At 31.2% G+C, this 25707-nt stretch overlaps 1 protein-coding gene and 1 long non-coding RNA gene across 3 annotated transcripts; one reads left to right on the top strand and one right to left on the bottom strand.

Annotated features, from left to right (window-relative positions):
- The first annotated feature begins 71 nt into the window (after positions 1-71).
- LOC143072381 (uncharacterized) lies at positions 72-24720 on the top strand. 2 transcript variants are annotated; one of them, XM_076247284.1, is made up of 12 exons: positions 72-194; positions 8329-9080; positions 9553-9855; positions 10763-10844; positions 11952-11981; positions 15008-15090; positions 15444-15567; positions 16547-16669; positions 17570-17700; positions 18723-18799; positions 21335-21462; positions 22603-24720. In XM_076247284.1, the coding sequence occupies exons 2-12, from the start codon at positions 8334-8336 to the stop codon at positions 22764-22766; spliced, it is 1992 nt and encodes a 663-aa protein (XP_076103399.1). In that variant the 5' UTR covers positions 72-194; positions 8329-8333; the 3' UTR covers positions 22767-24720. The 2 variants fall into 2 exon arrangements, with proteins under 2 accessions (XP_076103399.1, XP_076103398.1); XM_076247283.1 differs by having other exon boundaries at positions 79-190.
- On the bottom strand, positions 1619-5159 carry LOC143070652 (uncharacterized). The gene is made up of 3 exons (XR_012976620.1): positions 4864-5159; positions 2275-2387; positions 1619-1917 (listed from the first exon to the last, which is right to left on the bottom strand). It is a non-coding gene; the product is annotated as an uncharacterized LOC143070652 (long non-coding RNA).
- Positions 24721-25707: the final 987 nt, after the last annotated feature.

Below are 25707 nucleotides of genomic sequence, written 5' to 3'. Positions count from 1 at the left end.
GCAGAATTGATGTAGACAAAACTCATTCGGGATATTTCGTAATTTTACATTCATTTAATTCTTTGATTATTGGTCCGAATGGATTATTTACAAATGGCTGAAGTTACTTGACTACTTTCCTGTCTTCAAGTTCTTCGGATGTACATTTTGCGTTTGATCACACTATAAAACACAGCTTCCTTAATCACATGTAGGTAAAACAATTTATCATTGTGGGAAATAATATGAGGCTGGTGTTAACTGTACTGCCCTATGATTGTGAAGGACCAGTGTCATGGAAATCATGACACTGGTCCGAGTTCTCTGATTTTAAAGAATCAAACCGTTAACATTTCAATGATGATTTATTTAACATTCTACAAATGGAACATTTGTGATACACTATGATTAAAGCATACAAGTTTACGGGAGTGCATGGTGGTGTCTTAAATAGCTTAAATATGCTTAGCTGGTTACCTTTTAAACTAAATGTTTATATTGTTGGCTTCCCAGCTAACAATGTTATGTCATAATTACGTCGTGACAATGTCATGTTTTCGTCGCAAAGACATCAGGTTATTACGTTGTATTTACGTAAAAGTGTATGGTTTTCTTGACGTTGTCACAACGTCGTACATTAACGTTGTGGTGATGTAAAATTACGTTTCTACAACGTTATTCCTGACATTACAACAACGTTTATATCACGTTATGTCGATGTAGTCACAACGTCATACATCAACGTTGTGGTGACGTAAAATTACGTTTCTACAACGTTATTCTTGACATTACAACAACGTTTATATCACGTTATCAAAACATCATACATTAACGTTGTGGTGACGTAAAATTACGTTTCTACAACGTTAATATCACATTATGTCGACGTAATATACTTGAACTTTTATATTATGCTATGTAATTGGCCAAAAAATTATCGTATATACACACACATAGTATCAACTGTGTTTGGGACCATGAGGTGACCTCTAGATGATATATGTTGGTGTTATTCTCTGAAGGAATTCGAATATTCTGCATCATCATCTTTTTTTTTGTAGCTTCAATCGAACTACTGTTTGAACTTTCAGTAATTGTGATATAACAGAAGTGAATCCTAGGGCCATCTATAGCTGAGTGGCTGCCTATTCGTATGAAGTTCTTGATAGTGCTTGTAAAAATAATATGCATTTATCATATATGTTACTCTATAAGAGGGATGTTGCCCCGGTCTCTTTAACCCGTCTTTAATTGCTGCCTGTACGATATGGGATTTGCCCACTGTTGAAGGCAGTACATTGACCTCTTTAGTTATTTTCTGTTTCGTTTGGTCTCTTGTGGAGAGTCTCGTTGGCAATCATAGTACCACATCTTCTTTTTTTTATATTTAATTTATTTCATCGTACATGTCGTAGTATACATTTCTCATTAAGCATGTTCACGTTCTGAATATAATATCTGGATAGCTAAATACCCACCCATGAAAGTTATAAAAAAAGGTTTATGAAAAGTAAATAATGCCTGCAAATGTTTGCAACTGTCCTAAGTCAGGAATCTGATGTACAGTAGTTGTCGTTTGTTTATGAAATTTATACGCGTTTCTCGTTTCTCGTTTTTTTAAATTTTATATAGATTAGACCGTTGGTTTTCCTGTTTGAATGGTTTTACACTAGTAATTTTGGGGCCCTTTATAGCTTGTTGTTCGGTGTGAGCCAAGGCTCCGTGTTGAAGGCCGTACATTGACCTATAATGGTTTACTTTTTTTAAATTGTTATTTGGATGGAGAGTTGTCTCATTGGCACTCACACCACATCTTCCTATATCTGTATATCAAAAAGTGAAGAATTGATCGTTTACTTTGTTTATTTTAAATGTTCTCCTTGGTCCCTGGTGGTGGTATTTCCGGAGCTGTTGCGATTATCCTCTTACAGTTGGTTCCTGCAATGACAATACAAAAACTTATTTGTACAAAAAGTTAAATTGTAATTATTCTAGGTCAAACATTAATGTAAATAAATACAAGATCTATGTAGCTGTGTGTAAGACGTGGCTTTTCCAAATCTCCTTGAAAAATACATAAACCACATAATTATATATTCAGTTAAATTTAATGTTACCCTTTATTGTCCCAAAAGAGTATCTTGATCTTCACAATGCTAGTTACAAATGCATATCTGTAATAACAATTTCGTACTGAATTAAAAAAAACCAACAACATAGAATACAAACAATAATAATTTTGGGAAATATTCCAATATAGGTTGCACTATACGGGGGAAATAAGGGTATTCTTACCTTATAGCGTGTTCCGCCTTGTTTTGGGGGTGTATGTTTTAGGGTTTCCTCAATCAATTCTTCAATATCTGATGTCCTTGCTGAGGGGTACATGTAGTTCTTCATGTAAGACTCTACAAAAATTGACATTGATAAAATTTGCATAGTGATATTAAATATAATTTAAAAATAAACTGTAGACTGTCAGGGAGCAACAATTTAACTTCAAGGAGGGTCATGGTTTTTGCTTGAGTCAGTGAAGTGCAAACAATTTTATTTAATTTTTCAACGATATCAATCAATTTTTTTTTTAAATCTAACACTATAAGGTATACCGTATGGGTGGAATCTGGATTCAGAATATTTTTTGTCCTGTACTCCAACAGAATATTTTGTTTCATCAATTTGGAAATCTTAAGAAAAAACTCCATGAATTATGGTAAAGCTATTTATAGCTTGCTTTTAATCGAGATATTATAATCAGATCATAATTACTGTTTCACCGGCAAATAAGCCACTGCCAAAATATAAAAAAAATATATAGATCTAATTGAAAATTATGATCAATAAATGTATGTTTTACATTTACAAATTTGCCATATATATATGTTCAATACCATTGAGTATTTGGACCGTACGAGTACGGTCCGGACCGTATATACGTATACTCGTACGGTCCGACCATACGCGTGCGGTCGGACCGTATGAGTATACGCGTATTGTCCATTACGAGCTGACCATACATGTTATTGGATTATATGGTTTACATTTAGACAACCATTAGAACAATCTTTATTTTTAGTATTACAAATTGTTATTATTACAATTAGATGGACGTATTTTTGTTGCGTTTAAATGTTTGCTGTTTATGCATGTTCCCTTGCATTTACATTTTTGTTTCTAAAATTGCTATGAAATAGTGTCCTTCCACATTATGTTTTCTTCCGATATCTTCAATTTCAGTGATCATATAATTCAATTAATGTATTACTGGTCGACATGTGAAATAAGACATACAAGAAATTAACAGATTTAATTAGCGTGATTTTTTAAAATAGTTAAAATATAAAGTTTTTATTTCAATTACATTTGAACTTTTTTATATAAATTTTGAGAGTTAAGTTATCTTGATCTGTTTATATATGCATTTGTATTAAACTTGAACAACTTCTTTATATTAGTTCGACCGTATGAGTATTTTGAAAAAGTAAGCATACGGTCCAAAAACTCATAGATACGGTCTGGAACATATATAATACAGATTAATCGTTGACTATTTATTCAGTCATTATATACAAATAATAATAATAATTAAAGGAGTAGTGGTATGATTTTTTGGTAAATTATATTGTCCCTTGCAAAAATAAATAAATATAAATAATAATTTATTTTATTAAAGTGTCACATACTCGTCTACTGATGTTTAAACATACAGATGATATATAATATACATTGCACTATAGTAAGATAAGACAAATACCCAGCCTACATAGGCTTATGAGACACTATATACAAATATATACCTATTTAACAAATACAAATTGTAAAACATAGTATAATGTCAAAAATGTTTAAAATTATCCGGATTTTTCAAATAATAATAAATATTAAAATATGTAATTAAAAAAAACACAACCTTAATTTAAAAACAGAAATATAAATATAAAAAAGAAGATGTGGTATGAATGCCAATGAGACAACTCTCCACAAGAGACCAAAATGACACAGAACTTAAAAACTACAAAGTTGATTTTTGTAAAAAATCTTTTGTATTTATTCATACTAAATTTTTATCAGTTCTTTAGTTTATGAGTTCAATGCACAAGACTTTATATTGTAAATACACTTGAGTTATTTTCAAGGTATGCCATCACTGTGTCTGTTAGCTGCGGAACCGTAGCTCTTAGGTCCTTATGCTATTTTTTGACTTTTTGCGGACCATGTGTATAAAGTTAACATGACATGGCAAATACATACCACTGGTAACCTGCTATCCTGACCTGAATTAGTATCAAATTAGCTACACGTGTGTAAGGTTTCTGCAGACGAAATTAGCAAAAGTTTTTTGTAAAAATAATTTATAAAGCAAGAGTACAACAAAATTTAATTTCTTATCTATCATGTCTCTCTTCTAAAATGGTTTTATATATTACATCATGCACGTAAAACCAGAATAGTGGTGCGATATGTATAAATTATCGGGTTTCTACATGCTGACATCGTAAAATATCAGCCCCGAGGCACAATGTGAACCTTTTTGACGAGCGGTGGATATTTTCCGACATTTATACGAAGAAAACCCGCATTGTCACGATTGTGACGTTGCTGTCAGATAAATTCACCTCTCATATCATTTTGCACATTGTGTATCGCTGGTAGTGATAATGCTTGGAGCACAAAAATCATGCTTGAAACACCAAATCCTGTATTTTGACATATATACCGGCCTCTCTAACTTTTGACAATCACTTTTCCATTGTGGCGTCAGATGTTTTGTTTTATGACGTCAAAACTTTACGGGAACATCATTCTGTTTCTTTATAATAAAAACTTTATAAAAAGTAAGAAGAAAAAAACAACATTTAAAGAATACAGATAAAATGTACTTACGTTGGATCTTAGTGCAGTGGCTTGGTGAATGGCGTTTACTTTGAATATGACGTCATCACTTAAATAGCGTCACAACTAAAAGCCCTAACAACGGAACCAAAATCGGAAACGTTACGGTATTTCCGTATCTTTTTTTAACATGAATAAATTCGTACAGACTTCGTCCCCTTTCACAGGTAATGCCTGCCTCATATCAAATATTGTTCATTAGTTCTACCAATACAAACAAGACAAATTAAATCTAGTACATAATAAAAGAAGAAATTTTGCTATTGTAAATTTTACGGATGTCGACAATTACGTTGCTACAACATTTTACGTGATATATTTGATCGATATACAGTACATATTGCAATTATTTTTTTATTATTTTTTTTTATTATTACGATGTATTATTGATGACAAAAAGCATGGTTCCTCTTTTATAATAGCGTAAAAATCAACTTAATATTTTATCGACCAAAAATTTGACGACGTTGCTATAACGTCACAGATACGTGACAGATGCGTCGCAATATGACATTGCAACAACGTAATATAAACGTTATTAAAAACAATAATAACGTTGTCCTGACGTCGGTTCTACGTCGTATCTGACGTGACGTAAAATTACATTCTCACAACGTTGCAACAACGTCGTACTAACGTAACGTCAGTCATGACCTTCCAGCGACCAATACATAACGTCGTAAGGACGTCATGTGTTTCCTGGGTTGTTGCTTCTGTAATAGTTTTCACTGGTGTATTGTCTGCTACCGGGTTCGGAACTGCTGGTCACTGGGATCGAAGTACTTATATTTAACCCTAAAATGTCTAGGCCGGACCACAGGAAGTGGACCCGCGAATCCCTAATAAAAATGGCTGCGTCTATGGGAAACTATATAAATACAATAAAGATAAATAGATGTGCGTAGAATGATATTATATGAATAAAGAAGACATCTAGCGAAAGCGACCACCATTACACCAGTTACAACCACAGGCAGCGGTATTAATGACCGAATAACACTAATATCATGAATATCCAAATAAAAAATTTAGAACTGCTTACATCAATCCTACACTAATTTAGTGTTTAGGCAGCTAAGTTTTTATATATGTATTACTTTATTGTTTAAAATAAATTTTGATTCTATAATTTTCCCCATATATTCATGATATTTATTGGTCAGCCTCTTCAGGGATTTCCAATAAATGGGTTAATATTTTATTTTAGTGGAAGTTAGCAGATGTGCTAAATTCTTATGTCTTTTATATATAGAATAACCATACATTGTCTCGAAATATCAATGTTATTTGTACAAGGCTTAGGAACAGGTAGAAGTCGAGGCTGTGCCGAGCATTTCTACCTGTTTTGAGCCGAGTACAAATAACATTGATATTTCGAGACAATGTATGGTTATTCTTTATATACTGCAACTCTTTTAACTGTTCTAAATAAACTATTTAGGGTAAAAACCATGGATTTTTAATTTAGAGCGGACAACGTTAAATTTCCGCGAACCTGTATGTTTTATTGACGTGATAAATAAAACTCTACAGAAACCCATTGTCAACGTCATAAACAAGGTGATATAGGGTCAGTGACTGTATATATCACATATGAATATACACTCAATGCAATTTGACTGCTCAAATAGCACAGCTGCAGTACATGTATAAATGTATAGGCTAATATTGGCTTGTTCATAAAAATCTCTCTGCAATCCGTATCATGATTCAAAAGGTGTCAGTGTTGGAGTTTGTATTGATGTAAGCAGTTCTAAATTTTATTATATAAATAAGGACGAATAGCGCACAGAGTATTTTTACTCTTGCATAAATAAATAATCATTATATATATTAATGACATTTAATGTTTAATTAATTGGAATTCGTGGATGTTGATGAATGTCATGTTATTTTTTAACAATACAATTCCCAATTAATGTGCACCTATCGTTATTCATGGTTGATCGTACATATGTTTTCAACAGACACAGAACAATGAACGATTGCTCTGCCAGGAACATAACTGGATCTCCAAAATAGAGGAGGCAGGATTCTGGGGACCGCTGACTGAGGCCCACAAGGGGTTGGGGCAAAGCCCCAGCCAAAAATTGTAATATTAGAGTTCGAAATATATATATATTATATATACAACTCGTCTAAACATCAACCCAACAATATTAGATCTGTAAATTTGCTTTCGCAAATTTTTTGGTTCTTCCCTCGCCGGGATTCGAACCCATGCTACTGTGATATCGTGACACCAAATCGCCTGCACTGCAGCCGTCCCGCTAGACCACACGACCACCTGGGCTCTCAAAAAAGAGCTTTCGCTGGCCGTGTGTTACCTTTCCACGTCAGTTTTAATCTAGCGGCGTACTGCAGTACATGATATATAAGGCATGAAGATGTTATATATATATATACTGTACATGTATATGTGTCTTGTAACCTCCATTTTTGTATCTTTTGTTTATCGTTTTTGTTTTATATTTAATGTATGAAGAAAAACATTAGGTAACCGGAGCCGGCTAAAAGATACTTGCCTCGAATTTTATTCCATTAACATGTAAAATGTGCTCCTAAAAAAAGCGACAATATATATTAATGTTTCCTTTAAACATTTAATTCATATATTTTATTTTGCTAATTTTTTTTCATGCCAAATCGATATGCACTCAACTACATGTTGCCGTATAGGGAGCTACACGCCTGTTTATGAACTTATCTGCTGTCTGTAAATCAATTTTAAGTTATAAAATACATCGATAATATATTATTATTTAATAATTGGAAAATTCAATGAGTGTTGGAATAATCATGATAATACGAAATTTGATTATAATTTTACAAAATCAATTCTGCTGCTGAGGTATCACATGCCCACCCAAGACCCACCCAGATTACTTGTCTTAACACATTCATCAGCATCTTTCAAACCTGACATAACCTGACCTACATGTATTTCTAGGACCAAAAAAACAGAATTTCAAGATTTTTTCTGATTTTTTACTTCAACTGGACCTGCAACCAGAAGATGTCGTTTTCTATGCTTATTTCAATAATAATTATGATCAGTAGTTATATGCCTGCAGGTTTGCACTATTTTTGCAAGTTTTAGGCCTATGAACGTCCTGTGTAAGACATCAAAGGAAGCCCACACCTCCATAAAATACAGTTTTATCTGATTTCGATTTCCCAAATTCCTATTTGAGCTCAAAATGCAATTTATACATGAGAAACATGACCATAGATAGCCTGATCAGGCGGAGGGAAAATGCATAAACTCGTAATAAGTATCAAACAGTTGACTTCTAGGGTTATCGAAAGTCATATTGCATTGGAGCCCAATAACAGTGGTTGGAGTAAACCCATCATATGACGGTCACAGCATGGAAAGGGTTAAGTTTTGAACTTAATATGTATAAATTTATGTTGGCCTTTTTTATTGATTTCTAAACAGTTATTTTCTTTCAGGAGCTATGGATCCAGTTTCATTAGATAGCATTATGATAACTGAAGATGTTGATGGTGATGGATTTGATTTAAATATTGTTGATGCACCAGGGGAATTCAAATCTCATGATAATGATGAATTTGATATTTTTCAAAATTTAAATGATGTTCCAACAGAATTATCTATTGAAGAAAAGTCAGACCTAAAAAACGAAGAAAGCATAGAGATAGAAAATAATATTATTGATGCACCAGGGGAATTCAAATCTCATGATAATGATGAATTCAATATTTTTCAAAATTTAAATGATGTTCCAACAGAATTATCTATTGAAGAAAAGTCAGACCTAAAAAATGAGGAAAGCATAGAGATAGAAAATAATGATATCCATATTACTTTGGATGCTGACAGTGTGGGTAAAGATAACATTGTTGATTTGCTGGGTTTTCATACTGGTGATGGTACGTCTAAAAGCATTAAATGTGTGGGAGAAACAACAGTTTCAAATGGAGTAAATGATGAAACATCAATAGAAGATGATGAAGGAAACTCAACACAAACTTCTACAGAGATATCAAGGCAGCCAGCTGACTTATATAAAGAAAATAACAGAAAAATAGAAACAGCAGATGAAAATATTATTGAGAGAAAAGACACTTCAGTTGATAAGGCTAAGCAAATCATTTATCCAGGTGAAAAGATAATATTTCCTACACAAGATGATTTAGATATAATTAAGGTGACCAAACAAGACAGTTCAGATGTAAAAATTGTAAGTATATTATTTTATTCACTTTGATATGAATTAAGTAAGACACATGTCTGCCACATATGACAATTGAGGTCTCTACCAAACTGTGTTATCAAACTAAACACTTTCAATGTTTTTGTACACATGTATTCAAAAAAACAAATTTGATATGCACTTTTCAGTGGTCAAACCAACTTTTATAAAAAAAAACCTCAGGTTTACATGTTGTAACGGATCTCTGACTAATGCAACATACTGTACATTATCTGATGGTTGCATGAAAATATTCTAAGAATTTATGAGTAAGATATTATTGAAGCCGTCTTTTGTTTGGTGATTTTGTCATTACCATTTTTGATAAATATTACCCTCAGAACAATAATGAGAATACAGTCTTGCTTGTTACATGTACATCTCTATTTAGTTTGTTGATTTAATGAAATGGTGCTTCATTGCTTCTTTAATTTGTATACTTAACATTGTTTCATTTAAGGAGGAAGATTTACAGGAGGAGACATCATTTCCAGATATGGGCATGCAAAGGATAAGACAAGATAGCTCCTCTGGCTCTGAATTTGATTTTGAACTCCCTCCTGTCAAAAAGAAAATAGATGACCCAGGAACAGAAACTGATGCAACAAAAAAATCAATAGTAGAAATCAAATCAGAACAAAAATCTGAGCAAAAGACAGTAGTCATAGAAACATCTGAAGCAAGTGTATCACCAAAGGAAATTCCCTCCACTTTTCATAGCATAACAGCAAATGCAAAGAAAATAATAGAATATAAGGAGGAGGTAATTTTAAATGTTTCTTATTAATTGATTTGAAAAAGGGTAAAATGCATGCCTACAAATGTATTCTTTTTATACGACCTTAACAAATATTGGGAAAGTATATTGGTATCATGTCATTGTTGTCAGTGACATCCGAAAACATTTGGTTTCCCTAAAAATAACTAAATTTAAACGCAACAAGATTTATAACCAAAAAATGAAGGTTGGAATCCCAACAGTTTAGGAATACACAACATTTGAATTACCTCCCTTACACTGCTTTTAAATTATGATAAAGCAATGTTGTAGTGTCTTGAGGTGATAAGCTCTCAATTTATTTTTACAAGTTATTATGTTTGCAAATTCCATTGGAATTTGAATTGAGATTATGATCATATCTTGAGGGCAAGAATTTTTTTTTTTAAAAAGGGAGGGGGGACTATTTTTTCTCTTCAAGATTTTTTGGAAGGCTGATTCACAACAGCAAAGTACAAAAGCCAAAAAAAAAAAATACATTTCATCAGATAACTTTGCATATTTTTTAAACTTTAGAACTTAAATTAGATAGATGTTGAGATCTTGTATATTTTAGAACAGGACATTTTAAAAGAAAATATAGTTCTTTAAGGTGTAATACTTTTATTATTATTATATAAGATGTTAAGGTGTAATACTACCATTGATTTCCCTTATATATATAGCCTTTCAAAAAATAGTGCAGAATTTATCTTTGTTTCAAATAACGAAATATTTGGCATAAGTGAAGTTTTATGCTGTCCAGAAAAAAATACAATGATTATTGATATCAAATAAAGAAAATTCAAAAATTCTCATTCTTAATCAATTAAAAAAACTAAAAATGTGAAATTGAATGCTGATAATCAGTTTAATGTTAGGATTTTTATCTTTTCAATTTCCTTATATTTAGTGCAGTTCAAATGATGTTTCTCAGACAATCTCTCAAAAGAAAGCTGCCGAAGATTGGGAAAATGTACAGACAATAGAACCAGGTACTGATTATTTAAATTTTAGATAAATATGATAATGTTGAGAATTTATTATTTTACCTACATGTTACAAAGATGAGTGATCATATTTTTTTTAATGGACAAGAAAATGAACATAACAAATGCATTGTGAATGCCTTGGTAGTCTTGTTGTAGTTTGTTCGCCTCAAATGCTTTAGAAGAGTTGGCCCACACCCAGTCTAGGTCAAACAAAGTCTTTAAAATTGGTAGTTGACTGGTTAGCCCAGAGTCAGAATAATGTGTCTGAGTAAGGTCACATTTTGTTAAATTATGAACTAGCATGTTGAAAATCCAGCTTAGTGTGTCTGTCTAGTACAGGCAGGGTTAATTTTCATATTACATTACCATTTTCTTGTCCTGAATATGCATATCAATTTTAAGCAGTCATTCATCATCATCATCACATATGTACTGTTAGTTGGGCATATGTATTGTTAGTTGGGGCATATATGTATCAAGTTTTCTAGGAATTTTGTTTTACTTTTCAGCATCATAGTGTTTGTGGTAATCATTAAGAGGAATGGTGCTGATCTTGTAATTTTCTGTATCTAGACACTAATTTTGCTCTTATGTTCTAGTTGGACCAATGATCATTAAACTTAAACAGAAACAGATTGATAATTTAGCTATTAAAAAAGTAGTTTGAATATCTGAATAAAGGTCTACTCTAGGTCAAACAGCTAGGGGTGTAAATAACTTAAATGTTTATCATCAGCTATGAGAGTCTCTCAAGGCCGGTTCAAACAAGAGAAACCAACCATAAATAGGATGTTTGCTCTTTAATTTATTGTGATATTTTTTTCCCCAAAAAAGTACACTACACTATAAAAATCCTTTTGAAATATATTATCAGGTGTGAATTTTTTAGTTTGAATTTATTATCTGAAAGAAATGCACCACTTGCAAGAAAACCTTCATATAATAGATGTTCAACATAATATTTATCAAGATTAGTAAAGCAGGTGAGGTATTCTGAAGTGTTTACTCTTGTTTTTATCTCTGATTCAAAATGCCTATTGAGTGCTTCTTTTTGAATTTGTATATATATACCAAACACTACTTTATTTTATTCATTATTCTCTTGAACAGGATTTTTAAAGGATGGCGAACAGATTAAACGTAAGTTGTTTTATTTAGTTTCTAGAAAACAATGCTATCTGGTCTACATGAGATTATTGTTAGGCCAATACTTTTCCAATAGGTTATGTGGGGTTTACAAAAATATAACATTTTACTTTTATTCACCTTATGATATATATATTGTGAAAGTACTTTAATTCGTGGGTATCAATTTTCGTGGTTTGAGCAATATTTACATGTTCCTGGATTTTTTAATTCGTGGATTTTAGTTTTCAAATAACAATAATTGAAAAATTAAAGCCTTTAGAAACGAAGGTTACAAATAGTCTGGATTGAAGGAAATTGCAAAGTAAACATTGACCTGTGTAAATCGTAGTGACAACACTAATTAACCAAAGATAAAGTGATCAACAGATTCAGTGGCGTAGCTTGCATGTATGCTCAGATGCTCAAGCATCCACATCACTTTGACAGGAAAAAAAAATATAAATAAAGATATGTTCGCAGCAGTTAAACTCGAAGGTATCCGTATGTAACAAAGGTTAGGATATGAGGATAGCATCTAGTTATTTATGATGAAGTATGCATGGTCTTTTATTAAGGGTAATTTAGTGCATGTAATAAAACAAGATATCGCAGAAAAGTGTTCTCGGTTTTTTTTCGTAAAAAGACTTCGTCGTCGACTACGGCAGGTGCAGAAATGATGCACATATCCTCGGACATGTTTCATCTGAAATTGAGCCTAGCGGAGCGATGGCTTCTACAACTGACTAACAACATAACTGACAACTAAACCACCATATCCTGATATCGTTTCCTGTGAAAGATGGACGACGTAAAAAAAAACTAATCTGTAATAGAGTGTGATCATTTCTAGGCTTATCAGAAAATTCCAGTTCCTATCTAGGTCCACATATTAATTTTATTTTCAATAAAAGAACAGAGTTCCTATGTCCCCTGCATTGCACATATTTTATGTAACCAATGAACAAGAGCAATAACTAATAAAAATTAATGTTTTTCCTTTTCCTTTTATTTTTAATGGAGAAATAAAAGCTTTAGAGAAAATGCAATGGGATTTCCATTTTAATTTTTATTTCAAAAGGTCAAAGCTTAGGACTTATTTTCGAAATTGTCATTGCTGATGATATAAAAATCTGGCAAGAATTGTACACATGAGAGTGCAAACAAGACCGGATGGACGGACACCAGGTATTTCGATGATGTCCCCTGCAACGCGTTAATGGGGTCACTTCAGTTCCTATATTCCGAAGTGCCGCTGTGATAGGGCCGTTTTTTGAGAAATGCTAGAAAAGGGGATCACTTCAGTTCCTTTATACAGACGTGCCGCTGTGATAGGGCCATTTATGAGATGTCAAATATTAAGATTGGTGGGAAACTTTTTCGGCAAATAAATAAATTATGAATTTCATTCAGTTTCGAGAATTTCGAGAAAACATAAGAATTATGTGTGAAATATTATTATATGAATTGGTGGGTATTTTGAAATTAAACAAAAATCTATATAACCAGTGTCGGATTCTATGGGAGCAAATGTGCCTACAGGAACAATGTCTGAAAAAATATAATTTTCTGCATAAAATAGTCCAAAAAAAAAAAATTCGCTGAAGGCATCCACATCATTTCAACCCTGGCTACGCCACTGAGATTAATGACCATCGAAGGTGTTTATTAGGCCATAAACATGTCACCTAAAGAAATCAGTATCATAAACAAATGCTATAAACGTATCTTGAATTGTCAGATAATTCATATCAAAATCAAGACCAGCATGAAATTATAATTTCCCATATGTAGAGAACTATTAGGATATAATATGAACACTTTATCATACTGGCAAATCAATACCGGAAATCTGACTTTCATCAAAAAAAAATATTTTTATGAGAATTAAAAGATCAAAAGTTGTACAGTTTAGGTTATTATAAAGATTAATTGGGTATAATCCTGCATGCGGTCGTAGTTTTGTGACTGCTATTAAAGTATTTTCAGATTCGAGGTTATTCAATATGTTCTCTAGATCATATCAGAGGTCAAACCTATCTTTCCATGTCTTGATTTGGACAATGGTTGTTTTATTTTGTTGGACACTTAAATTCGGGAATATAGTCATCCACTAAAACCCCGAAAATTGGTACTCCATGAATAAAAGTACTTTCACAGTATTACTGTAGTACAAATATTTGAAAATTTAGATGATTGTGTACTATTGGAACACATAAATATTTTTTCTTTTTTACAATAGCTCTAATATACAGCAAACAAATTACTCACCTCAAAATACGGGAACTCATATGCAACAAATTTAAAGATAAAAAAATATATATATATATATGTGGTCTAGCGGGACGGCTACAGTGCAGGCGATTTGGTGTCATGAGAGAGGGAAGAACAAAAAAATTTGCAAAGCAAATTTACAGATCTAACACTGTTGGGTTGATGTTTAGACGAGTTGTGTATAGATATATGTTTAGACGAGTTGTGGATAGATATATATTTAGACGAGTTGTGTATATACAACTCGTCTAAACATCAATTTTTTGTTCTTCCCTCGCCGGGATTCGAACATGTGCTACAGAGATATCGTGACACCAAATTGCCTGCACTGTAGCCGTCCCGCTAGACCACCCAACCACCTGGGCTTCATTTAAATAAAGCTTTCGGTGGTCGGGTGATACCTTTCCACGTCAGTTTTAATCTAGCGGCGTACTACAGTACATGATATATAAGGCATGAAGATGTTATTTTTACAGATCAGCTAAATTATCTATAATAATAAGGATGCTACAAATTAATGTAAGATACAGTCACAGAAAATAATTATATTTATAAGTACGTCTGAGCCAGTGACAACTGTACAACAGATTTTATATATGTTATGAAAAGTAAATATTGTTTCACTGAACTAAGCATAGATCTGTGTTGTGTAAAAGAAAGGATAGTATGCATGATATTGTCTGGTACTGAGGTCAATATTGTACATAGAGGCAATGTAATGATTCCTTTAATATTCTTTAAAAGATAAACTTGTATTTTTCATACAGCTTCACTTCCTGAATCTACACCACTTTTGTCATACTTTGAAATGCAGGAGGAACTTCTTCGAGTAGATCATTCTTCAGTGAAGGTATCAATAATTTACTATAAACAATTATGGTACAATGTGGTATTATAACTTATAGTCTGTAGACACTTATTCTTTTATTTCTCAGTAATGTTTGCTTTTTGAAATGCCCCCTGATGTTATTTTGTTGTTGTCTAAAAACACATTTTGAATGACAAATACTATTAAAAAAACTTTATATTACCCATAATTAACATATAAAGCAAAGAAAAAGTAATTACTTGCAACTTTACATTGCATATTATTACTGTGCATATTTAAAAAAAAAAAAATATATGAACTATAAAGGTTAATGATAATTATTGCTTCTAAATGAATGTTCTGTGTAAAGTTTGATAATATTCTTTTTTTTTTAGTCAAACATTCACATATCAGTTGACAGACATGGATTTTCAGCATTGAAACACTTCCTGTTTGGGCCACCAAAAATGCACAGAAACTTGCATGTAAACAGAGAAAAAATCTTTTGTATAGCAGCATGTAAGAATTTATACCATTTTACAAGGATTGATGCCAACACTTAGTTTTCACCCTCTGTTGTGTATCATTTTTTTCTCTTTTGAAATTGCTCGTCATTTGGGAAGTATACTTGACTTGCATTTATTTTACATACAGTATATTCATTCTGAATGATACATGTGAAACAATAAGAATGTGAAATGAAATTTCACTTGTTTTATATTTTTTAGTCTTGCCTACAATGTAAGTTGCTTTAGGCTTGACATATATGTTGCTTTTTCAGACTAGAAAAATGGCAGAATTGACAGTGTCAATAATTGTTAAGTTGATAGGAACTACTTCAAAAGATCAAATAAAAAGAAACACACTCCAACAATGAGATCTCACTTCCTGTATGCAAATTACATAGACTGATCCACATGTGCTTAGATTGATTAAGCTCATAGATTAAATTTCATATTTAAATGACAAATCCTATGAAATAACTGCAATATGCTATTTTGTTCTGAATAATGAATAAAGTCTCACATCAACTTTTTATAATAAAAAGGAGATAGAACAATATATATATACAGCGTTCATCATGCCATGGTTTCTTGCCATGGAAACTAGTGAAATTTGTTTTCAGTTTTTAAATGCACTTAACTAAAATCTGGGCCAAAAAAGGGTTCTATGAAGCAATCACATTATATAGCTAAGTTATTTGATTTAAGTACAGACAAATTGTAGACACATTTAACAGTACTGGCTTCTCTCATATACATAGTGTCATATGGCAGCTCATGTTAAAAAAAATACTGTTTTATGGTCTTCCAGACTAACAAAATTAAAAATGTAAATGGTAGAAAATGTTCATGAATTTGTTCTAACTGTTTAGTAACTTGTCTGTAGTTGATGGCTATTGATAAATTGAGAAAACTGTACACCTAGCAGTATATATGTAAGTTAGACAAAGATAAGATTTATTAAAGTCTAAAGCATAACTATATTTATATTATAGCAAGTTTTAACAACTCTGATAAACTGCACACACGAGCCTTACAGACTATTTATAGATGTCTAACAGGATCTAGATTTGACTGCAGTAGATTTGGAAGTCACTGGGAAGAAATAGGTTTTCAGGGTAAGATTTTTCACTTCTTTTCACAATGATAAATATCCTTTTCTGGGGGACCACCAGTTTTTTGTCCTCCAAACATAGAAGGTGAACTTATAACTTGTACCTGATGCAAATTATATGTAAATTATTTTGAAAAGATGTATGTGTGATAAGAATAGTTGTCAATTTCTGTGTCGTTAAGTATCTTGTAGAGAGTTGACTCATTGGAATTCATACCACATCTTCTTATTTTTTTCTATGTGTAGGAGTTATTGCCCTTAAAAGAGTTTTCTTTATAAATGTTTGCATTTTTTGCAGAAATCATGATAGGTAGAGACATATTGTACTTACAAATATGTTAAGGACAATGAGATCTTCAAATGAATCAAGGGTCCGTAGGTGGCCTGTCACAAGATAAAATTTCTGTCCCTATCCAATATATCCTCAATTTCGAGTGGCAGTCCAAATTTCCACACCCTTCATTCCTGATGGCTCAATTACAAGACCTGCCTGTTGTATTTATTGTTGAACATGCATGAAATATTTGCTACTTGATTTTACACAACCAATAATTTATCAATCAAATGAATCAACAAGACTAAATTTTGCTATTTTTTGGTAAAATAATGAAATAAGAAAAATTATGTTTTTACATGAACAGGCCAAAGTCATAAAGAAATATCTCAAAAAGAAAGTAATGTGTCATATGTAGGCATATTTTCCTTTGTATATTTCAATATTGCATATATCAAGAAATTTCTGCAAAGTAGTTGTCTTTTGCTTTCTTACCTTAAAATACATTTAAGTATAAATTCTAAGTTTCATCAAGGATTTGAATAGTGACTATACAAATCCTTGCTTTCATGACTACACTTTCTTTAAGTTGATAAACAGAATAATTATAATGTTTGTCTTTTATTTAAGGAAATGATCCATCAACAGATCTGAGAGGAGTAGGGTTATTAGGCTTAGTGAATCTAATCTATTTGTTACGAGACCCAAAATGTCACATGATTGCTAAAGATATTTATAAATTATCACTTCATCCAACTCAGGTAAGACATTTTTAAAAAAAATATTCTATTGACCAACAAATGGTAGTTAAATCTGTTTAATTAGATTTTGATTATAGTTGTCTTAATTAAGTCTGTTTCTTAGAAACTATAAGCAATAGGTCAACTATATTTAGTGTATTTTAAATGATTGTTAGGTGTACATACATTTCTTGTTCAGGTTATATGACCTTGACCACATTTTCTTGGATCATTTTAAGTTTATGTGATGTTGTAGATGGGTCTCATTGGGGTCTAAGCATGACACAGGATTGTCGATATTTTGTATGTGACAGGTGAAAGTCAAATTATTGTGTAGTGAAAACAGGAAATAAGGTCTAGCAGCACCCGAGAAATGACAAAATACGTGAGAATTGCTTACGTACATAGTGTAAGTGGGGATACGGGACTCTGACAAAGCAGTAAAAGGGATCCGGGATCGGAACCCCCAAATGAGACCCCCTGGTAGTTAAGCTTTATATTAGGACTATTAGCATAATATCAATGATTAGTAAAGAAGTGAAGACATTTCAGTGTGTACACTCTTGTTTACAAAAACATATATGGTATATCTCATTACTACTGTAAATTCAGAAATTATTGCGAAAAATGCGACAGAGTTGTAAACGCAATAATTTAGACTCGCATTTTGAAATATTTTCTATCAATTAAACAGGATAATCGTCAAGATTAAAATTGCATTTACTTCTAAATTGACAAAATTGCAATAATTTCTGAATTTACAGTATTTGATTTGAACTTTTACAGCATGCTTAAGTTTTCCCCATTAAAACATTGTCATCCAACCTTATTTTCAAAGGAAATAACTATGCAATAGGTTAGATGAGCTATATATATACAAATTAGGCTGCACATTTTATACCAGTAGTAGTTTATCTAATTTGCATGTTGAGTTTTAGCTGTACAGCACAGGGTACGTGCATAAAGGCATTACATCTATGGTACGTGTAAACAATTATTACCTTACTATTTGTGTATTGACAGTTTTATATTTTTTTCTGTAGAATTTTCCATTTTGTGTCATGGGAATAAATATGACAAGAATAACTTTACAATCATTAAGAGAAGATTGTTTAAATAAGTAAGTATACATTTCTTTAATTTTTCTAGGTGATTTCAACCTTTTTAAATCACAGTGCATAAAGGGCCCACTGAACTTTTCTCATCACTTGTGGTCTGTTCTCCCTGAATTTTTACAACAATCTTCTCTAATGAAACTAGTGGACCAATTTAACCAATTTCCACATTTTTCAAAACTGTTTAGGGACTATTTATAGGAGTACTTGTCCTTAACCTTTTCATGCTGAATTTATCCATTTGCCACCCTCGTGCACATGCTGAATATATATCCTTTAGGATGCTGGTGTAGATGCAGAATTTATCCTTATGGATACATCAATTTCTAATTTTAGACTATCACAGTCAAGAGTGAATTATGCATGTTTTTACAACTCAGACCGTAGAATGGCTCGAACTCTGCAAAAAACATATTTCATTATGAAATGATATAATTAAACTGCCAATTTTTTTTTGATTACAGTGAGTTGACTATGGGTGTTACCGTTCACCTGTACCTATTGTTCAACCAGATTGAAACATTGACAATTCAATAGGGACATTTAAATTGATTAGTTGGTTTTGTTAGATTTAAATCTACCTTGATGCTACCGGTACAGTTTTTTATTCACCTAACCAAAACTTTCAGCATGCTTTTTTTCTTAAGTTTTTCTTATCCTATCACTTCACCTGTTTAATTGTTACCGTTGTGGTATAACTGAGATATTATTTTTTTTTTAAACTTATAAATATGGCATCAAGGCTTCAATTTTTATCTTTGTTGAACAACATAATATGCATTCTAAATTAGTTTATATGGTATGAATTATGCTAGAATATGACCAATTATATATGATAACAAGACACAAACTTATTTCATGTTCTTACATTAACTAAACACAGTGAATTTGATAAAAAAAATCCTTTTCTCATGTTTTTTTATTAAAGAATCCTAAAACAGGTAAAGAAATTTTACATTGTTATTAGTCTTTTTGTTATGGAAATGGATGTTTTCCCTGAAATATTTGGTCATTCAAATGCAAAAAAAAAACACAACATATAGACAGAAAAAGATTATTTTTTTTACAGTCATTTAAAATTTTAGAAGAAGGGCAAGCCAGATCAGGACTATATGTTTTTTTTTATGGGAATTTAATTGTGTGTCATAAAATTCACTACATTTCCTCTTTAATGTTTTCATAGCCAAATACTATGAGTGCTTAGATTTCTTGTATATTGTTGAAAAAAAACCTTTTTAATATCTCTTTGACTTTTCTAATGGGAAATAACTCAAAATAATTTGTTTTTGACATGTTCCTTCTACAAATTGTTTATGTATATTCATATTGAAATATCAAAATCATATTTGAATGAACTATTTTATTACTCTACATATTTTACATCTCATCCAGTATTCCATTTTCTTTATCTGAAATAATTTATAAAATTTTTCTAATTTTATGAACATGATGAAAGTTTTCGAATATTTGTTCACGCTTTTCATTATATAACTAGATATTCTGTTAAATTTCCCATGATATATATATCCCTAAAAACAGGTACAGAATTTTGCAATATTTGATTATTTCCATTATCACATTTTAAATGAGTATCCTCACTTTACAAATATTTTGAATAAGTTTATTCATATATTTTCACTATATCACTTGATTTTATTATATCCACAGTATTGAGTTTTTATTTCATTTACATGTATATGTTCCAATTAAACAATATTAGATCCAGAACTTTATTTCACATTCATATTATCCCAACGTTAGGAATATTTTGGAATATTTTACTTTTTCTTTTCACTTTATCACTACATTAGACTATATCCACTTTATGAATTTAACATTTTGTTTCATTTCCATGATAATTCCCATGATATACAGGGGCGGATGCAGGAATTTTCGAAAGGGGGGGTGCTAACCCAGGGCACCCAGGGCAAAGGGGGGGTGCAAAACATATGTCCCGATACAAATGCATTGATCGGCAAAAATAAAGGGGGGGTGCGCACCCCCGGAACCCCCCACTGGATCCGCCACTGATATATATTTCGTTTAAACAGGTGAATCACTCTAATAATAAATCCCAAAATTTATAATGATGTGTTGAAATTATTTCTCCTTCTTGCATTCAAATAAGTTTGATTTTTATAACCTTTTAGATAACTTAATCAATATTACGCAAATTGAATTTCCTTGAGTAAACAGTATTTTTTGCACAAAAGTCCTCATATAATAGATTTCAAAGAAAACCACCGCAAATATCATAATCCAAAATGATAATCTTGAAGGGGATATTATAAAGAAATGCACAACATATAATCCATGTAAACATTGAAACTGAAATCACCTGGATAGCTCTTTCATGTTTCACTGACAAATGGAAAATACTATGTATGAGGGTTACAAATTTTCAGAAAGATAATTGTGGACAACTTTGCCGTAGCTAAAAATATATTCTATTTATATATTTGAATCATGAGGGGGTCAAAAATTAACATTTTGACTTGCTTTTATTAAACTTAATGTAATAATGTGATCTTTTTTTACAGAGAATGCAATAAAAGGGAAGATGTACTGAATGTTGTAAATGACTTTTATGCTGGAATATATTTACACATGTACCAACTATGGAAGTCAAAAGGAAAAACAATATCAGACTCTGGATTTGTTATCAAACGTAAATATACATATTCTGTGGCTTCATTTTTAAAGAGGGTGTCCATGGAAAAAACAGGCAATGGATGGCACATGACATATTTTGTTTTCAAAATTTTTTCATCTATTTCATATCACAAATTCATTCTTTCTCAAAGTTAAATTGTGTTTTTAAATTAACTGCAACAAATAAAGAGAAAAAAAATACATAGAAAGCACTGAAAATTCATTGAAAAGGGGAGATAACTTTTCATTTTGTAAAAAAATTTGTTGCATTGTTAGTGAACTTTAAAATAATTTTCTGAGCCATCCACTGTTGATTCAAAAATATCTTTGACATGTATATCCTTTGTATGATATAAACATTGAATTGGAACCAAAAATTCAGTGGGGAAAAAAATGTGTTGTGCCACCCATATCATAGGATTTGCCTGATATTTACTTGGACAGCCTCTTTAAAACAGTTAAACAATAATTTCATAATAGGAGAAGAATGTATTGACTGAAAATGTTAAATATATGGGTTTTAGGTTTGTCACTTTATGATTCTAATTTTGATAAATATTGATAAAAGGAGATGTTGGATAAATATCTATGAGACAGCAAACCTCCAGGACAAAATTAAACATAAAACACCTAGAGAGCAACATACAGTTTTCATCAATGTTTTTACAATATTTAATCTTTAAATCACCATAGCAAAAGGGACATTAAGTGTTACTTATGTCCATACTGTCTGTCCATCCCGAACATCCTCAAAATTGGTTTCTTTTCTCCAACCTTTTTTGACGTGATAAATGTGTAAACCTTCATGGAGTGTTATGAAATTGGACAGAAACAAATCTTCAAGACAAAGAAAGAGTTAGATTTTTAAAATTCTGTATTTTACTGATAAATGGCCTCACTTTTTTAAGTCAGCATTACAATTTTAAACTTATAAATTTCTAATATGACATTGATTTGGGGGTTATGGAAATTTATTTTCTGAAAAAGCAACATGCACTCATGGCACAGCTTTTTTTTTATCCTGAATCCTCAATAGGCACCGAAACTTATCAATCTCATTAAATTTCTGCAGCAATCACTTAAGTGTTGTTGTTATAACTGCTTTAACAATTGATAAGTGTTCAAATATCTGAAAAGAAATTATGTTATTTTTTAGATTTAGAAACTGAAGCTAAGAAGAATCCACACCATATTCTTAAAAATTTAGAAGACTATATACATAGCAAAAAAAGTACAGCCAGCACAGTAAATTTAGACAATATGGATCCTGGAGGAGATAACTTTCTAAGTGTTTGTGATACTGAAGCAGGGCAATATTAGATATATAACATATTATGGATCCATGGGGAGATAACTTATCATGTGTATGTAAAATAAAAGCTGGGAAATAGATATCACATAATATTATTATTAATTCATATACTTTAACAAATTTGATTCGTTTAGGGATAGTCACATGTTAAACAATGTTTTTGAAGGTAGAGAGAAAACGGACGATAGCAAAAAGCATATTGCACAGCAAAAAGCATATTGCTCTGTTATTTTTAGAATATCAAAAAACCGATATACTTTGTGACATCATGTAATGAATTTCATGTTATTGTTAAAAGCTTTATAAAGAAATAGTTATGATCGATTATTCAAGGATTTGTATATCTAATTAAAGACATCCTTGGATTATTTGAGAAAAAATATTTTTATAATATACAAGATGTTAAAAATATCAAACATAAAAAAAGGAAATAAAATTACAACTAATATGTTGTTATTGTCTAGGAGACAATATGATATCTATATGCAATATGCTTTTTGCTATCCACAGTTTTCTCTCTACCTTCGAAAATATAGTTTAACATGTGACTATCCCTGAAGGAATCAAATTTGTTGAAATGTACAAATTAATAATTTCAGATTATAACATGGCATATTTCATATCACATGTATTATCAGCCCTAGGTGCAATATCAGCCCTAGGTGCAATATCAGCCCAAGAGCCGCATGGCAAGGTAGACATGATACCACAAAGGTTACTGGATAAGCACAGTAAAATTGATTGTATTACATTGACAAATGTTATTTGATAACTGATGCATGGAGCTGATGCATTAGCCTTAAAACACTGGGTCATTTAATAAGTACAAGCGTTAAAACAATCGACTGTAGATTAAAGTAATTCTGATCCAGGTCATAGTGTGTTATCAGATTATTACATGGCATTCTTCATATCGCATGTATTATCAGCCCTAGGTTCAATATCAGCCCAAGAGCCGCATGGCGATATGAAAAATGACATGTTATGATCTTTTTATCATATGCTTCAACAATGGAGAAAAATAACAGATTTATATATTGATCCTTTTACGTGGTTTCCAAATAGAAGTACAAAGAGTGAAAAGTTCACAGACATCGGACCCTAAATTTAGTACATTCGATATGAAATCTTTCTATCATATGTAGAGAAGAAACATATTTGAATATAAACGAATCGACAAAAATATACATAATGAACACTGTTTTGAAAAGTCAACTTTTTTTAAATAAGTTTCTAAATTATGTTTGAAACTTAAAAAAATACATTTATTTAATAATTTGTTCTTTAGTTTTTTTAAATTATTTTACACAATATACTTTCCAGTATCCATATAATTGTTTTGTACACTACTTTGTAATGTTTTTCATAGAAAACGTCTAGCATTGAGGTGTTTTTTCCGGAATTTGCCGAGTATCACCGGAATGCCATGCGATAACGTTACTAAAAGGCATGTGATAACAATCTAAGCATATGATAAACTTTTTACATCAGCCCGCTAAACACCAATTCGAAAAAATATGGAATTTCCGTTAATTTAATGCTATTATAATACAGTAAAAATCATATGTTATTTAGTCTAAGTATATGATAAAGTTGTTTATCTCATGACTGAGAAGGCTGGGGGAGTTACGTGAATGCAGATTAACTACCTCACATTATCATAATATATTTTTGTTTGTAAAATTTCTATGATGTTGATTAAGACTAAGGGTTGATGTTTGTATAATTTATGACCCTTTTAAACTTACATTTGTTTGTTGTATCTTTTTGATATATATCATTTTCTACAGAAACTGTATATTGTTTTGTGATAATTTATTTTTGTATTGACTTTGTGATTTTAATGAACAAATAGTTGTTACCTTATCATCCTTGTTAGTGATACAAATACATTTAGTTTTAATCATATGCTGATTATTGTCACCTCTCCAAAATCTATTGCATAATAAAATTGGCATTATACTGGATATCAAAACTTAACATATACTGGATATCAAAACTTAACATATACTGGATATCAAAACTTAACATATACTGGATATCAAAACTTTACCATATACTGGATCTCAAAACTTTACATATACTGGATCTCAAAACTTAACATATACTGGATCTCAAAACTTAACATATACTGGATATCAAAACTTAACATATACTGGATATCAAACTTAACATATACTGGATATCAAAACTTAACATATACTGGATATAAAACCTTAACAAACTTAACATATACTGGATATCAAAACTTAACATATACTGGATATCAAAACTTAACATATACTGGATATAAAACCTTAACATATACTGGATATCAAACCTTAACATATACTGGATATAAAAACTTAACATATACTGGATATCAAACCTTAACAAAACTACTTAAAGAGAACGATTTGTTTCTTTTTATCATCATGATGTTCAACTAAACATCTTTCTAAAGTGCTGACTACTATTTTTAGCTCACCTGGCCCAGAGGGCCAAGTGAACTTTTTTCATCACTTGGTGTCCATCGTCCATAACTTTTACAAAAATCTTCTCCTCTGAAACTACTTGGCCAAATTTAACCAGACTTGGCCACAATCATCATTTTAAAGAAATCTTTAAATGCACAGTATTGCATAATAGATCTTTAAGATCTTCTACCTTATTTATTCGGTGTCCGAAACCTATGTTATGTCTAAAATTTGATCACAATCCAAATTCAGACAGTTTCAAGCTTAAATATATTGTGTCCAACTTTGCCCCATTCCTTCAGGGTTCAACTTTTGTGGTCGTATTAGGTTGCCATCAGCAAAGCATTTTATTAGTGATTAGTAACAATTACTATTGATTCAAATCATATAAAATAAACATGAAAACTTATTGTTTATAAAAAGCAGATTTTTACACCGATAACATTTTTCTTTGCAATACACAAGTTGATATATGTTATTTGAATTTAAGTAC

This window comes from Mytilus galloprovincialis, chromosome 4, assembly GCF_965363235.1.
Source record: "Mytilus galloprovincialis chromosome 4, xbMytGall1.hap1.1, whole genome shotgun sequence".
Lineage (NCBI taxonomy): Eukaryota > Metazoa > Mollusca > Bivalvia > Mytilida > Mytilidae > Mytilus > Mytilus galloprovincialis.
Note: the sequence above shows the minus strand (reverse complement) of the source record. Positions and strands in the feature narration are given on the sequence as shown.